This window comes from Lactuca serriola, chromosome 1 (genome assembly GCF_051521515.1).
Source record: "Lactuca serriola cultivar US96UC23 chromosome 1, Lser_US96UC23_V15, whole genome shotgun sequence".
NCBI classification, from domain to species: domain Eukaryota; kingdom Viridiplantae; phylum Streptophyta; class Magnoliopsida; order Asterales; family Asteraceae; genus Lactuca; species Lactuca serriola.
In genome coordinates, this window is record NC_136408.1 from 11,871,154 (window position 1) to 11,889,363 (window position 18,210).

The window sequence follows — 18,210 nt, forward strand, 5'->3', positions numbered from 1 at the left end:
TTTGGTTACACATTTGGTCCCTGTCTTACCTAAAAAGATTATTTTGTCATTGTTTTTTAAATTTATTTAAATAAACACACCCACAACTCCATTCCTCTCATCATACCTTACTTATCCCACAATTTTTTCATATTTAAATAATAGTCTTTTTAAGTAAGATAGGGACCAAGCGCGTAACAAAAAAATAGTAGGCACCAAACGCGTAAGTAGGGACTTTCCGAATTAAAAAAATTAGTTAAAGACTAAACATGTAAATTACCTCAAACCATAAGTGCCATTCATATAATTTACAAGGAGGGAATCGGGTTTTGTTTCAGAATTCAGATCCCACGTAAAGCATGGGATTTCATTTGAGCAACACGTGCTTTTCAGTCTTCTAGACATGTCAACACTTAACATACAACAACAACAACAATTTGTGCCATTAAATTCCCTTCTCATCCTCACTTCACCTTCAAACTCTTCTTCCCTTTCTCTTTCTCTTTCTGTAATTCTCTGTCTCTGCTCCCAGTATAACCTTAATTCAGAATGGCAATATGGCTGGCCAGTAGAAAAGGCGCCGATTATTTCACCAAAACATTGATATCCACCACTTTCAGATCATTACGAACTTCCTCTACTGTTATTGCTTCCTTCGGTGATTCCGATGACAGCAGCACCGGGAGTTTCAGAAAGCCTTATTCATTCTTTCCGTGCGCCGATTCATCACCGTCGGCCGTTTTCAGATCTCGCCGCTTTGAATCCTCGCAAGCTGGGCCACAATTGGATTTCTTCTCTAGCGATGATGACGACGAACAAATTCAGGTCTCTCTCTCATATATATATATATATATATATATATATATATATATATATATATATATATATATATATATAGAATCTGTGATTTTATCTTTTTCCAATTTTATTAATAATTTGATTTCTGTTGGTGATTTTATAACGTAATTTGGTTACGCAAAACCTTGTTTAATTGATAATAGATACATTAATCAAACTCGGATTAATGTTCTTATACACCACAACTGATATATACGTAAATTAATTGTTACCAGAATTGGTTGGATATTTACCCAACTTTATTACCAAATTTATTTTGCCCGTTTGGAAGAAGGAATATATATATATATATATATATATATATATATATATATATATATATATATATATATATATATATATATATATATATATATATATATATATATATATATATATGTTTGCTAGTTAAATTTTAAATAATATCAATATATTGGGGGAGAGGGGTCACAAAATAATGTTGGAACCAAAGTAATTCACGTATCGATATCCAAGCGTCAAATTAAGGTTGGCGTTTTGCGGAATATTTTCGGTGTAAAGGATACTTATCAAAAGAATTAATTGCAATATTATGCCATGCTCAAAATTTGGATTATTATTTAATACGATATTTCCCCAAATCCTTAGACTCAAAATCTGGTCCAATTATTGGGTTTTATAAGTATATATATTTAAAACGGCGGATGATTTTTTCATGATGCAATATTTTATTTGCCACGACTATTTTACGGCTCTAATGCAATATCTTACTTGCCTTCTGGGAGTTTACTCCGGTGATGAAGACAGGGTGCAAGTCTTGTATTTTTTTATTTTTATTTTCAAATCTTATCAATTTTTTAGTTTGGAAATGAAATATTTAAATTTTATGTTCATGATAATTGGATCTGTAAGTGAACTGGAACTATTAATTTATTCTTTAGACTTTAGTTTATTCAAATAAATAAAGTAGCCCACTTTTATAAGAAAATAAAGTCCATTCATATCTAGGTTAGTTGGTAGCAACAATTACATCACAGCATAGAAGTTCACAGCCATAGTTTTAGATTTAAGAAAAAAAAATCAGATCTCAAAATGTTTAGAACAAATCTATAACGTAAACCGATTAGTAGAAAAAACATTCTTCAAAATCTTTTTGTACACAAGTCACTTTTTGCCGTTTTAAAAAAAAAAAAAAAAAAACATAATTCACTTTTGACTTTGTACTTGATCATAAAAAATATCCTTGGAGTTTATTGTAAATCACGAAGAACGTACGCTACATCTTTTATAAACGAATATAATTGAACATCGATCGTTTAAACAATAAGACAGCTAGTGTCAAAAACAACTTTTATGCATATCATGTCCCGATAAACATGCATTACAGACCATATAGATGTCTATTTTATTTTTCTTTTTTGGAAGGAAGCTATAACATCCCATAGATGTCTACTAATTTGTTCATTATTACAGTATTTTTTTTTTTTTTGTTATTTTTATATCTTTTGCGTCCCACGGCTAAAAATATGTTGATATGACATATCATATTTTTTTGTCAATAATTTGAAAATAAGAGTTGTTACTTTTATAAGCCATTTATGGGTTTCTCCCATCTCTTATAAATTACTTATTTGTCAAATCAACGAAGTTACAATCTTGTAAAACATATAAACGAAACGGTTTCAAAGTATAATAATTTTAGTATCGTATAATATTTTAAAACATTGTAAAAAGATGTCAAAATCGTATTATAAATTGTATCCTCAATACTTTGGCTTGAAACATAATTTTTTAACGTATAAATAAATTTAGTTGTATTTAAAATAGGGTATTATAAATTTTGGAGAACATCATTATAAATTTTACAAAAGCTTGAAATAAGTGAAGTCTTTATTTTGGACAAAACCGTAACAACAGAAAAAAAAAATCAGGAAATTAACAATTACTATATAACATTAAATAAGATAAGATATTTAAGTTTTTAAATGTCAAATATGTAACTGCGTGATAAAGATGGTCAATATTTTGAGGAACTGCGTGATAGAGAAGGTCAAAATCTTGACCCAGTGTTTAATAAGTAACTCGTTATCTATCTACTACCGGATACTTTCGGGCACTTCTAAGTTCTAAATTATATTTTTTGCATCTTTCTTATTGACCTTTCCTTTTATAGTCTAAAAAACAATCTAATTATTTATTTGTACTTTTCTTTCTTATTTTACTGTTTTTTTTAATGCAATAGGGTAGTATGGATTTCCCTGGTGGTAAAATTGGGTTCACTTCTGAAATGAGGTTTCTTCCAGAGTCATCTGAGAAGCGAGTGCAATGTTATCGAGTTCTTGATGATAACGGCTATGAGCTTTCATCTCCCAAACAACATGTATATATATCTACTCTTTTAAATAATCTTTTAATAATACAAATAATTAATGATTTCATGATCATGAAAACTTTGAATATATATATTTAGATGAATAAGGAAGTTGCAATGAAGATGTATAGTGGCATGTTGACACTTGACAGTTTGGATACGGTTTTGTATGAAGCACAAAGGCAAGGAAGAATATCGTTTTATGTTACTTCATTTGGTGAAGAAGCGATCAATCTAGCATCAGCAGCAGCACTTTCCTCCGATGATCTCATTATGCCACAGGTATTATTTTAATGTGTTTTATTTTTTACATATTATATCTTCAAAATCATACAAATATTGAGTTTTATGTATATTTACTATATCTGTAACTTTATAAAAAAAAAATGAAAATTGTTTGCTGTCCTATTGTGATATTTAATATGATCAATATATTTTCTTAAATGATTTTATTCAATCTTCACGTATCTTTTCCTTGTATTTGACGTTTACAGGTTTTCATCACTATTTAATGTTATCTAGTCTTTCAATTATTGTAACAATAAATGCTACCTTTAACATCTATTAGTTTTAATTCGATTCAAACTAGTTGTTGGGTTTTTGTTACTTATTTCTGTAGTAGTCTTTAGACTTTGTCAATTTATTTGATGTATCGAAATTTATAAAAATAAGATAAAAAATGTTTTTGTTGAATTACAACGTTTTTAAAGATATTCTTTAAAGAGAAAAGTTGACAAACTTTATTTATGTGTACAAAATAAATAAATTTTCAAATTATAATACTGGGTAATAGAAAGTGGGTCCACTTTAAATTATATATGAATAAGTCTAATGAAATTTGGTTTGGTTGGTATATATGTTTATCAAAGACGTTAACGATAACATCAATAAAAGCTGATCGATGTGACAAAATCGACATGTAATCAACTACGATTTCCATTTAATTAGGTGAAGATCCCAAATAAAATGGACATGTGTTGCTCATTATCGTGATGACAACTAATTAATATTTTATTGACATTAATTTCAGTATCGAGAACCAGGAATCTTGTGGTGGAGAGGTTTTACATTGCAAGAATTTGTGAATCAATGCTTTGGAAACAAGAATGATTATGGGAAAGGAAGGCAAATGCCGATTCATTATGGATCCAAGAAGCACAATTACTTCACTGTCTCATCACCTTTAGCGTGAGTAGTTATCTCTCAACGCAATAAAGTGTGAGCGAAAAATAATTAATCATTTATTTTCAGGACACAACTTCCTCAAGCCGTTGGTGCTGCATACTCTCTAAAAACAGAGAAAAAAGATGCATGTGTCGTTGCCTTTTTTGGTGATGGCAGTTCAAGTGAGGTACCTTTTCTAGATAATCTTTTGCATAGATATTGATATCAGTTCCAGTTTCAGTTCAATGCATGCAGAACGCGATACACTGACTGTCGTGTCTTGTCGTGTCCTGTCTCTTTAACTTTGTTTTTTTATTCTTGTTTAGGGAGTGTCTTGTCGTGTCCTGTCTCTTTAACTTTGTTTTTTTATTCTTGTTTAGGGAGATTTCCATGCAAGTTTAAACTTTGCGGCGGTTTTGGAAGCCCCGGTTGTTTTCATTTGTCGCAATAATGGATGGGCTATTAGCACTCCTACCACAGATCAATTTCGAAGTACTTATAACTATTTTCACTAGTAATTAATTAACTTTTTTACATTTACCATAATTAAATTTACCTCAAAACTTTTTCAGGTGATGGAATTGTTGTGAAGGGACACGGGTATGGTATCCGAAGTATCAGAGTGGATGGAAATGATGCTCTCGCAGTCTATAATGTAGTACGTGTGGCCCGTGAAATGGCTGTCACCGAACAACGACCGATACTAATCGAGGTATTAATATTAACCTAATAAACTATTCCAAATTGATCAACTCCAAAATCCAAACTAATTATATATGTTTTTCTTATCTTTTATGGTATGTAAACACGAAGGCTATGACTTATAGAGTAGGACATCACTCGACATCTGATGATTCAACAAAGTATCGGCCCGCAGATGAAATTGAACACTGGAAAACATCGCGAAACCCGGTATCCATTTTTAGGAAATGGGTTCAAAGAAAAGGTTGGTGGAGTGATGAACAAGAATCTGAATTTCGAGCCGACATTAGAAAGCAGGTGATAAATGCAATTCAAGTAGCGGAAAAAACAGAGAAGCCATCACTTGAAAATATGTTTACTGATGTGTATGAAGAGTTACCTTCAAGTCTAAAGGATCAAGAGAGATTGATTAGAAATACTATAAAAAGACACCCACAAGACTATCCAACAGATGTACCTTTATGACTTTGATTATTCATTTATATGTATTGTATGTAATTGTCATGTATCTGGTAAAGGTTTATAGAGTGAGGAAATATAATAATGCAATGTTCTCATTAATGTATGCCAAGAAATAAAGTCGTCTTCTTTGTTAATGATAATTAAGTGATAGATAAGATTGAGATTGAGAGAGAAGCTCGCTTCTTTTTTCATCTATGAAATAGTCACATCTCACTTATTCTCGCTTTTTAAACTTATTTTTTTGAAAATATAAAATTAATCTGCTAAATAAAAACATGATTATTTTCCGAGGATTGAATTTACTTTTGGGTATATCTATAAACCTTTAGACTAATCTACTTTCCCATATTATTGGTAATCCTTATGGAGTATTTGGTTTGAAGATTGTTTTCGAAGGAGGGTTGAAATTTTTTGAGAAAATTGAAATTTGAAGGTTTTGAAAATCGAAGGAAGTCAAATCCAATCACTTGTTTGGTTGGGTTGGCAAAAATGGAATGGTTTTCAATTCAATACTTTTGGATACTCGGTATTTCTCCCTATGTTTGGGAGAATTTCGTATATGCCCTTAATAAAAATTAAAATATCATATTTGCCCGATCTAATTTTGAAATAACGTATATACCCTCTATAAATTACAAAATATCATATTTATCCAAATATAATTTTTAAATATTTTTATAATCATTTATTATAATTTAAAATCATTATAATTATAAAACAATTCTTGAATACCTATAATACCCTTACTTTTTTTTTCTAGGATTACATGAATTAGAATATGAGAAATACAAATGGATCGATCGCAGCGGAGGACGATTCTTCCATTGCCGATGTGTTCTAGGTGTTAGAAAATTGGGGTATGGAAAGACTTGGAAATCCTGAGAATCGTGATAAACACTTTTAGATTAAAGTATTTGGGTGGTACTCCCAACCTTTAATCGGATAAGACTCAGAAGAGTTTCTAGAATAGAGAATATGAAGTTATGATTTCGTGATTGTTCTTGTACCAGGAAAAATAATGACCAAGGAATGATTATGTATATCATTTGTCTGAAAACTGTCAAGGCAGTTTTCTTTGTCCAAAAACTACTCCAACTGTCAAAACTGTCAAGGCTCGATCCCAGCCAGGGGCGCTGCCCCCGGACCCCGGTTCGTTTAAGGGTTTCGCCCCTAAATGACAGTCTACTTTGAATCTTGAATAAACTCAAACAAGTGTGCACTCCGCACCTTCCTTACTTGTTTAATATTCATCAAAATTGATTTTTGGTCAACAAGTCAATCTATTACACTTAAATACACATTGATGATGCAAAATCACCAACACTAGGTTTATGATGCAATTGGGTTTTTCCCTCTCAAACGTGACTTAGGTGGCTAGGTTTTAAGGACGATGAAGATTTAATTAGGGAATTATGAAATCAAATTCAGGTCTTGCCTTAAATAAGCTTGATGCGATGCACATGGTAAGACACAACCATTTTTCTTAAACTCATCCAACATAAGAATTAATGATCACTCAAAATAATAACTGAAAAACAGGGAATTGCTTTTCCAGCCACAGATTGGAGGAATGTCTATGAAAATTGATTGGAGGAATGTGTGTCAAAATTATCTATTAATGGGTTCTGTAAATGGGGTACATTGTTGCTGCATTTAAATTAGTCAAGAACATGGAGAAGAGAAAAACAGAAGTTAGAATGCAGCAACTTAATTGGAATTTCAAGGATGCACCATCAATCCTTTTATACATACTTTAAGTACTATATATAATTTTTTCATTTAATCTTTATAAACTGAAGGCAAAATATTCATTAAAAGAATAATTATGTTTCGTACATGTAGATGCATGAAGAGTATAGGATGGAAAAATAATAATTTTGTTTCAATACCTTTTCTTAAACAATAGGGTAAATTACACCATCCGTCCCTCGTGCATATGCACAAAAGCATGTTTAGTCCCTATTTTGAAAAATTAACTCGGACTGTCCTTATGTTTGTTTTTTCTTGCGCGTTTAGTCCCTCTGAACATAAAAAGACTAATTTGCCCTTGATAATTTCTTTTTTAGTTTTCTTTTGTTTATTTATCTTATTTTAATTTAAAAAAAAAAGAAAAAAAATATATCTCCATCAAACACACCACCCCTCCTGCCTCCCGTTTCCCCATATCCCTTCTACCCAGTAGTCTTCATCTTTCTTATCTTTTTCTTTGGATCTGTTGGATCTAGATCACCGGAGCCACCATTGATGGAGCAAAAAGGAAGCACCGGGATGTTGGTTCCATACACAAATAGCAACCAGACGTTGTTGTCCTTGTGGCCCTAGTACACCGATTCTGTCGTTGGGTTTATAGGAGGAGATGGTGACTTGAAAGTTGGGGAAGGAGGGAGGGGGAGGATATGGGTGGATTCATTGGAGGAGTAGATGGTGGCGTCTTGGAGCTGCTGAATCTACATGGTGGGTCGTTTTTATTTTTGGCAGGCGGAAGAGTTGATGGTGGCAGTTTTGGAGCTGTTGAATCTAGGTCGTCGGAGCTACCATCGTCGGAGCAAAATGGAAGAACAAAAGTGCTATTTTCTGCCTCCATCTCAGTTCGAAACCCTTGCTCCACCTCTATTTCTTTAAAATCAGGCAAACCCTCTTTTTCACCCCCTCTTTCTTTGCATCGATATAACAACCACCATCGTGAGTGATACAAGCACCGTCACTGACGTCTTTTCATGTCAACGAATCCCCCGAAGAACATAGTTATGCTTCCTTCGTGGCGCCTCCAGTCCAGTGGTGCTCTTGGTGGCACCGGGAGATCTTAGAAATGAGATGATGAAGGTGAAGGTTTGAAACCCTAGGTGGTGTCGATGGTGGAGGGTTAGACTACTCATTGTCGGTGTATTGTTCTTGGATCGAGACATGAGTTACTTCTGGTGTTTCCGTTGGTGATGGCAGTATCAGATTCCGGTGGTGGTGGTTGCATCAGATTCCGGTGGTTGTGGTTATAGTAGATTCGACGACTCTAATGTGTGTCAGAATTTAGAGGAAAGAGGGTGGGGTGGGGTTTTTTTTATTTATTTTGTATTTTACAAATAATTGTAGGAAAAATAAAATAAATGAAAAAATAATTAAAAAAGGGTAGAATAGTCATTTCATGTCTCACAAGGGATAAAGCATGCAAATTTAAACTAATGAGGGATGACATGTGCAATATTTAACCAAACGAGGGACGGTTCGAGTTAAAATTTGAAAATAGGGACTAAACATGCTTTTGGACACATGCATAAGGGACGAATGGTGTAATTTACCCTAAACAATAAGGATAAAAAGTTGATTAAAATTATAATTTTGGTAAATATGATATTTTGAATATTTAGGACGGGTATAGATGATATTTTTAACTTAACCTTATAATAAGGGCATAATAGTCAATTGATTAAAATAATGATTTAAAATGATTATAAAATGAATTAAAATGTTAAAAAAATAAGACTTTGGCAAATATGATATTTTGAAAGCTTATAAAGGATATATATGATATTTAAAGATTAGGCCGGATAAATATGATATTTTGATGTTTATTAAGGGTATATATGAAATTCTCCCTTTATGTTTTGGGCAAAGGATTTGAAATTCAAACAGTGTCAAATGACAAAATTGTCCTTTACTAAACTCTTTATTACAAAATCGTTTTAAATAGGTAAGAAAACATTCAAATCGATTTTTTAATAATTCCCTTTTTCACGAAAACGTTTAAATTGATTTATGCTCGAATCACTAAAAAACTCATAATACTATAAAGATCTATTCATCATCATATAAGGTATAAATATAAATATATTATTCGAAGAACAATTTGATAACTCATATAAGGTATAAAATATAAATATATTTTAGTTGTAAATATTTTTTTATTTATTTACTAATTACTTATTTCTATTAAATATTTAATAACTTTTCATTTATGAATATAAAATTATAATGATTATGTAATTTTTTTCAATATTTTTTATAACTATTATGTAATAGTTTTTTCGTATTAATTTTTCCGAACGATATGTTGTAATATATTTTTTTGAAACAATGTATTGTAATATTTTTAATAACATTAAAATATAATGTGTGTTTAGAAAAAAAAATTAAATAAAATGGTTTTATAGAACATTTTAGATAGATATGGATAAATTATTTAAATTTTTATTAAAATAAACCTATTAGAAGGGGTTAACCATTGAAGTTGCTATTTAATTATAGGTTAAGAGCATCCATAGCGGGCCTTGCAAAGCCAAATTGAATGCCACATTGGATTTGGTCTTTCACACTTTGAAAGATTTGCAAAAGTAATTTGTGGGTCATTTTAATATTATTATATTATTTTTATAAAAAAACTACTTTAAGCCTATAATAAATTATAGTCACAATCTTCACATGAATATTCAATATTTGTTTCTACTAGTATATATGATTTCAAAATTATTTTAGAGACCATTGTATCAACTTTATAAAATCAAATTTTTGTTAAGTTGTTTATTTATTAATGAATCGTATTTTTTTTAAATAAACCTTTGTTTATTGACTTCTGGTGAAGTATCTATATACGTTGTGTAGTTGTGTAGTATATATATATATATCTATATATATATATATATATATATATATATATATATATATATATATATATATATATATATATATATATTTACTTAAATGTTTGTATCACTAAGGTGTTGTTTGTTTTTCCGAAGTGAAACTGTCTGAAGTCTGCGGACCACCTCTGCTGCCCTCTGCAGCAGAAGAGGTAGACCAAAGTGCTGCAGACTGTAATAAGAAGCATGTTTGTTTTTTTAATGTCTGCAAACTGCTGCAAATATTAAAAAATTTAAAATAAAGTAATTTAATTAACCAAAAATAGTTTTTTAATACCAAAAATTTAATAATTGTAGCTATTGCTAAAAGTATGAAATTAAAACATCTTTTCAAATAGATAAATGAAAATCATGAAGGGCAAATAGTAGTTATTGCTAAAAATGATGTTATCGAGATTTCATAGTTATATATGGTTATATACATCTAAATATAAATATATATATTAAATTTGGGTACAAACGTCCACGTGATCTACCCGATTGGTTATGGGCGACCCAAACAAAGCCCTAGAATACAAGCATCAATAATTCATCATTCTCCTATTTCCCCTCTGTATTCTTGCTGGCAAACAACACTCTCTTCTCCATCTATTTCTATCTCTATATATCCGATTCCCTTAAACCCTACACAAAAACATCCAAACACCTAGCAATTCCAGGTGTTATATTAAATCAAACGGATTGCCTATGGATTTGTTACCCCAAAGGTGTCATCGTTCAAACTGTATCCTAGGTAATTTAATATTCCAATCCAATCACATAACATGCCGGAGGGAGAGGAAGAGGCGCCGGTAGGGGTTGCGCCGATGGGGACTGGGCTGAAAGCAGCAGCGAGGTCGACGGGAGGTGGGAGACGAGAGCTTCTCTTGCGATTGATTTCCTGGAAAGAATGGGGGGAGGTCGGCCGCTTTTTTTTAGGCTTAGGTTAGAAGAGGGCAGAAGCAATTTTCAAGTGTTGTCCCAAGCAGAGGACAGCAGAGGACGGGAAGAGGTTTTTAATTTGGAAGTCTGCGATAAAACAAACAGCTGCGGGAATAAAAGTGTTGCGCATTTGCTGCGCCGTGCAACACAAAGAGGTTTGAAGAGGTTTTAAATAAAAAACAAAAAGCACCTAAATAATTGTATTTTATGTTAATTTGTTAGTAAATAATTATTAATTCTTAACATTTAAGAATATATACATAAATTTTATTAAAAATATATAAAATAGTTGTTGATGTCACAGTGAGTCCCATTTTGAAAGAGTGTTGATATTTCATTGACACGAATGATTATTGCAAAACTGATGTGGCAACTTTGAAAGAGTGACATTGTACATGTGCGGATGGTCTAAGTTATTAGAATGATGATGTGGCAAAAGTTTTAAGTTTTATTATAACTTCACGATTGGAGATGCTCTCAGTATAAAAATTATCGGAAAAAACTTTAATCATCATCATCAAAAGAGATCGCAAGAAACAAACATCAACATAATTACCAAACATGCAGATGAAGCGAGTGAATAAAGACATGCGTCGAAGTTCAAAGTACTTCAGAAAGAGGGCTCAACTCACTTTAATTAAATCAAATCTCTTTGTTGTGATCTGCTTTTTGTTTCATTGTTTTGCTTGTCAAAAAATCTAAATCACCAACTGTGAGTAAAATCTATCAATGTCTAAAATGATAAAAACCCAGATCAATGAAATGTCAATGAATTGATGGAAATCTTTCTGCTTTTTTTCCAATTCCAATTGCAGCACATCCCAATATGTGGTTTCCCCTACTTACCCACGTTTAATTAACAAAAAAGATGACAAAGATAAAAACTTTAATCGATAAAAAATATGTTGAGTAAAAAAAAAACTTTTATCAACACACAAAAAACCGTAATTAACCAAAATCAATAAACATATGCAGAGTATAGAATCACATAAGCATTTCCCCAATAAAATTCAACAAAACAAACATCAATACACATGAAACTCGATTTCTTTATCAATCAAAATCAACAAAAATGGAGAAAATGAGTCAAATAACTCACCAGGGTCGTAGTCGAGCACACAATGCAGAAAAATAGTGGCGTTCTAAATAGTAATAGCAGCAGCGTCATTGAGTTTAGGGTTAATCGCAAAAACTTTCATTGAGTTTAGGGTTAATCACAGCAGCGTTCGTGGGGTCGATGTGTAGAGGTTGGAGCGTCAAAATTTTGGAGTCATTCACAATGAAATTCTAGGGGTCCACAGTTCCAATAGTAAATTTAGGGTATGTGGTGGAGATCTGGATACCGGATCGTGATATCACTTTCCGAACTGATATTTTTACCTTATGACTGGGTTACAAGAAATTCAGCCTAGGATAATCCAAGTGGACACTTACATTTCTAGGCACATAAAACGTAAGCCAATATGCTAGAGGATTCTGTGAATGTATGATGAAAAACGAGAGCTTATCGTAACCCTCTTCTGTAGAGAAAGAGTCGTTTATATATTAAACAAGATTAGGGTTTCATTAGGGTTGGGCCGTCATTAGTTGCTTTGGAATCAAGTAATGTTAATCCGGATTAGGGGACCCCAGCCAGGGGCTCTTCCCCTTGGACCCCGATAGGGGCGTTGCCCCTTTAGAAACCCTGGACCCGGGGGCGCTTCCCCCGGACCTCCGACTAGTCATCGAACCGGCTTCTGACTCGATCTTATACATGCATGCACTCCGCACAACCCCGTACATATATTAGAGTACAAATCATGAAGCCCCTTAGCTCACATGTTGGTTCCAGTTACTTAAAATGACATGGTGACACTAAAATCACCAACAGTTCCTTACCCAAAAAATATGATATATCACTTCGCTACATCAGTATTGGTCAGTCTTAGGTTGGAGGTAACGATGCCATAGAAACTCCACTTCCTGCTACGTAAAGTTTAAAGTATGATACTTATTACTTCACTACATCAGTATTTACCACAAATGTGTGGTTCTTTGCCCACCTAAGGCCTTCCGATATGGAGGCATATTCACGCGTCTTAATCTTATGTGGATCCTATGTGGAGGAGTTTCCACTAATGAACACTACCCCAAGGCCTAATGGTGTCTTGTGGAGTGGGTGCGGAAGGTCGCGGAGGTGTTTGAGCTTGATTGTATCTATCTCTCTCTCTTTCTCTCTCTTCTTTTTCTCTCTTGTTCACTACAAATCCACTAGTTAACACCACCCCCAAAGCTAGTAGGTATGTGGTGGAATGGGTTTCTTGATGATGTGGCATGTCTCTCACGCGTATCCATACTGGATAGCCTAAGAGTCGAAGGTGTGTGGTTAGCAGTGCGCATCTTTTATAGGGCCAGGAGGGGTTGTGTCCCTCCCCCCCCCTTGAATTTTACGTAAGCTTAATTTTTAGAATTATATTCCCAATAATGTGAGTGTTGGGCTGTGCCCCTCCTAATCCAATGTTCGTTTGTCAAGTCTGATCCAAGAGAAATAGAGAAGCAATCGTTCCATCGACCATCGTTGAATCGTGAATCGACTAACCTGTAAAGATTCCGCCCTAATCCCCCAGGCCCCATCCTCGATTCTTCGCTAATCGCTATTCGCTAATCACTAAATCGAAGTTGTCGGTTCCACCATTCACCACCGTCACTTGCTGCAGTGTTGTTGTTGTTGAGCTGTGACAGAAGTGAAGAAAATCATGTAATCAGTCAATTCAGGTATGCTCCCTCCTGTTCGGCAGTTGACACTTCGGTTGTAGTTGTTGGATTCATTCAATTCACGTAATCAATCAGGGATTCTCTATTTTTTAATTTCTATTGTTGTACTTGTTTAGTTATTGGATACTTAGAATTAGAAAGTTGGAATTGTTCAGGAGCCTGTTTGTTTTGTTGCTTTTGTCTTATTCTCTAGAATGAACTGATATGAATATTTCCTCTATATTTGATTGTTGTTGGAATTTTAGGAATCAACTAATTACACATTGTTAAATATTCTCTTCTTGGTTCTACTAATTAGTGATGAGTGATGAGAATTGTTTATTTGCTTATGTTAATCTAATATGTGGTATAAGCTAAAGGGCAGAATGGCTAATTAACTGATTTTGAATGAATTGTTTTTTTATTTTGATTTTCATAGATACAATCATGGGAAATATAAAAACCATTCATTCTTTTTTCAAAAGAAAGGTTGATAATGAAGAAATTCGTGATGAAAATCAAGAGATTAAACATCACAAAGCTTCAACAAGTGAACCACAACTACAAGAACATGAAAATTAACAAGATAATGATATTCTGAAGCTACACAATCAAATCCTAATGAGGTGGATCTTAAGCAACTAGAAAGAGTCCGTTATACTTAAACAAATGTGGGATTATCCGGTTATTGAAGGGAAGAAATAAGATGCGCTTATATGACTTTAGGACCTTTCCAAATACGTCTTAAAAAGTATCATGCTAAAGGTTCAAAGAAACATCCTCATAGATTCCAATATTCTTGGTTCAACATTTTCCCTAATTGGTTAGAATATTCTCCAACGGCACATGCATCATATTGTTTTATTTCTTTTAAATTTAACGATAAACCAAGTGTGTGTCATGGTTATGATGCATTTACTCTTAAACTAATGTAACATAGATATTATATTACTGTTACTGTTAAAGGATTTGACAATTGGAAAAAAGTTAATGATGGGAAAAATTGTGCATTCTTGAATCACATTGGCTATTCACAACAAAGAAATAATGTTGCATTCGCTGAAAACTTGATGAACCAAGAATCACACATTGAAAATATTATAGTGAAGCAAAATGAAGCGCAAATATTGAAGAATCGTTTACGATTAAAAGCTTCGATTGACACGGTTCGTTGGTTGACATTTCAAGTGTGTGCTTTACGAGGACATGATGAATCTCCTAATTTCAAAAATTGTGGTAATTTTTTGCAACTACTAAAACTTCTAGCATCTTATAATGATGAAGTTGAAAATGTTATATTAGAGAAAGCTCTTTATAATTGAAAGTATACTTCTGGAGAAATTCAAAAAGAAATTCTTAGTATTATTGCAAATAAAGTTAGAAAGCATATTCGTAGTGAAGTGGGTGATTCATACTTTTGTTTCATGGTTGATGAGTTGCGGGATGAGTTTAAAAAAGAGAAAATTGCGATAGTTTTAAGATTTGTTGATGTAGAAGGGATCATACGAGAAAGCTTCTTGGATTTGGTTCAAGTTAGGGAAACCTTATCATTAACCCTGAAAACAAATATGTGGAGACAGCTTTTGCACTATCAATTTGATGTTAGTAATATATGTGGCCAAGTTTATGATGGTGCTAGTAATATGAGAGGGGAATGGAACAGATTACAAGCAATTGTTCTTAAGGATTGTCCTTATGCATATAGTTCATTGCTTTACTCATAGATTACAACTAGCCTTGGTAGCTGCTTCAAGAGAAATTATTCTTGTACACCAATTTTTCACAAACTTAATTTTTTTAATTAATGTAGTTTGTGCTTCCAGTAAGTGTCATGATGAGTTACAAAAGGCAAAGGCAACTAAGATTGAAGAATTATTGGAACTAGGTGAAATCGAATCAGGCAAAAGATTGAATTAAGTTGGGACATTAAGAAGAGTTGATGATACACGTTGGGGTTCTCATTTTCGTTCCATTTGCAGTTTGCTTAACACGTTTGATTTTTGTAACGCCCCGATTCTCAGGTATCGATGTTATATAATAATTTTCTTGTTTTCAAGGCCTACTCGACGAGTTGGTTGCCCTACTCGTCGAGTAGCAGCGGGTTGGGTCGCACGTTTAAGTGACCTACTCGCCGAGTCCAATAAGGGACTCAACGAGTAGGAGCTGGAGGATGAAACCCTAAACCTCGGGGTTCGGCACCCTATTTAAAGGATCATTGGCCTCCCCCAGCCTCCCCCTTACTGCCCCTTGTTGTGACATCCCCAAAATCACGGCCAGAATAGACCGTTTTTATTTATGCTTTTAAAATAATTTTCAGAGTAAATCCTTTTGATTTAAAAGAGTTGCGGAATTTATTCCCAAAACAAACTATGATAAAATAAAGTTTATCAAAGCATTTCATCAAGAGATGCATTTTTCATTATATAACAATATTCGGGATGTCATGTTCCGATAAACAGACCAAAAGCATAACGATAACATTACAAGTCATTCAACAAATATATACATATATAGACTTGTAAACAAAACAACTCGATGATTCATCCATCTTATGCCCTTGCGCCACTTCCTGTAATACAAATAAAATTGAGTGGGTCAGGCTTGGGAGCCTGGTGAGCATATAAGGTTTTTAACCCACAATAAATAATTATATTTAATTTCACCAACCAACAATATCCCGATTACCCATTCCTGTTATCCTCACTTTACGTCCCTAAAACAACATCTATCTCAAGGGACCTAATCTAGGATTTTCATCGGGACGGACATTACTGCTAAGGGGTTTCCTCAACAATAGATGTCCTAAAGGCAACCATGAGGGGGATAGAGTACACCGGTGAACACATCGTTCACAACACCTACAGGTTATGAACCTGCTAGCGTTCCACTGGACTGTCTAGAAAGAGTCTGTAGTCGTTATCCATACTCCGCTGAATAACTAGATCAACAACAACAACAACATCGAGGCCTCTCATCTGTTTATTACACACCAACTATCTACCCATGTTCTACCCAACATATTAGTAGATAAAAATATATATTTTCATACATAGTTTAAAACCTGTATAGCATGTTCATTCAATATATATTCCACATAACAGATGAGGCACACCCACATAACACGTATTTTATAGAAAATAATTCAGATCTATGAGATAGAAGAGAGTGAATATACATTCACACACATAACAACAAAATTATACACATAACACGTATTTCGTATAAAATACTTCATAATTATGCGTTAGAAGAAACTAACTACACATTCACACATATAAACAACAATATACTTAATACACTCAGACCATACTTGTATTATTATTGTGTTTATGAAAAGTAGTATACACTCACTTGATCAGAAGATGATCGAGCAGCACTACGACTTGCAGAAGTAGTATTCATCGTAGATCTGGAAGATCTTCACAAAAATTGAACTTCTCGCGGGCAGAGCTTCGGCTCAGGAATAACGCTCTTCGGGATTCTCGGGGCTTCGGATCTTGCTTCGGGGCTCGAGAATAATACCGGGGCTTCGGGATACTTCTGGCATGCAAAACGATGCAAAACGGGAGAGAGAGAGAAGAGAAAAATAGCAAAAGAACTCGACAGCCTCGCATCCTATTTATAGGAGGCTGGAGCCTCGTAGTACACTGGGCGTATAGGCGTACGCGGGGCGTACGCGTTCGAAACGTCATGGCATGCGTCATCCGAAGAACTCGAGTGTGAGGGACGTCACGCTTCGCTGTACGCTGGGCGTACTCCGGATGAGTCTGATGACTCCTCTTCGGATAATACCAACAATAGGAATTAAATTTAAATAATAAATATTTAATAAACTTCGGAAATTCATATCTTCTTCATACGAACTCTGTTTTCGACGTTCTTTATATCCATGCGTAGGTGAGACTACGCTCTACAACTTTCGTTTAGACTCCGTCGGCTAATTTTGAATTTATTTTTATTATTTATTTTTAGTAGGCCGGGACAGAAAAACTTCGTTATAAATTCATAACTTCTTCGTCTGACGTCCGTTCTCGCCTAACTTTTCATCGTTTTACTACTAACAACGAGATCTTCGATTCTCGTTTAGATTGTTTCGGCTAAAAACCGCTCGATCTCAAATTGGGTATTCGGGCCGCACATCGCTAAGTCGAAACTTCAGAAAATCATAACTTCCTCATACGAAGTCAGATTTAGGCGTTCTTTATATATTCGGAAACCTCGTTTCAACTACTACAACATTATGTAAAGATATCGAGATTATTTTACACTTAAAATTTGACACTTATTTTTATTCTTAATTAATCAAATCACATAATTAAGCAATTAAGCACAAAACACATAATACTCAAATAATACACTTCTATTATTTCAAAACAGGTTACAAAGGTTAACCTAGACTATTATATCAACATTAATGACAAGCCCAGAAAC

General features: G+C 33.5%; 2 protein-coding genes across 2 annotated transcripts; both read left to right on the forward strand.

Annotated features, from left to right (window-relative positions):
• The first annotated feature begins 377 nt into the window (after positions 1 to 377).
• On the forward strand, positions 378 to 5,628 carry LOC145099971 (2-oxoisovalerate dehydrogenase subunit alpha 2, mitochondrial-like). Its single transcript, XM_079037451.1, has 8 exons — positions 378 to 804; positions 3,038 to 3,175; positions 3,266 to 3,448; positions 4,197 to 4,354; positions 4,418 to 4,517; positions 4,711 to 4,822; positions 4,903 to 5,042; positions 5,144 to 5,628. The coding sequence occupies exons 1-8, from the start codon at positions 529 to 531 to the stop codon at positions 5,495 to 5,497; spliced, it is 1,461 nt and encodes a 486-aa protein (XP_078893577.1). The 5' UTR covers positions 378 to 528; the 3' UTR covers positions 5,498 to 5,628.
• Positions 5,629 to 15,203: 9,575 nt separating this feature from the next.
• Positions 15,204 to 15,696, forward strand: LOC145051615 (uncharacterized). The gene is made up of 2 exons (XM_078999500.1): positions 15,204 to 15,483; positions 15,590 to 15,696. Exons 1-2 carry the CDS (start codon positions 15,204 to 15,206, stop codon positions 15,694 to 15,696), a joined length of 387 nt encoding a protein of 128 aa, XP_078855626.1.
• The last annotated feature ends 2,514 nt before the right edge of the window (positions 15,697 to 18,210 follow it).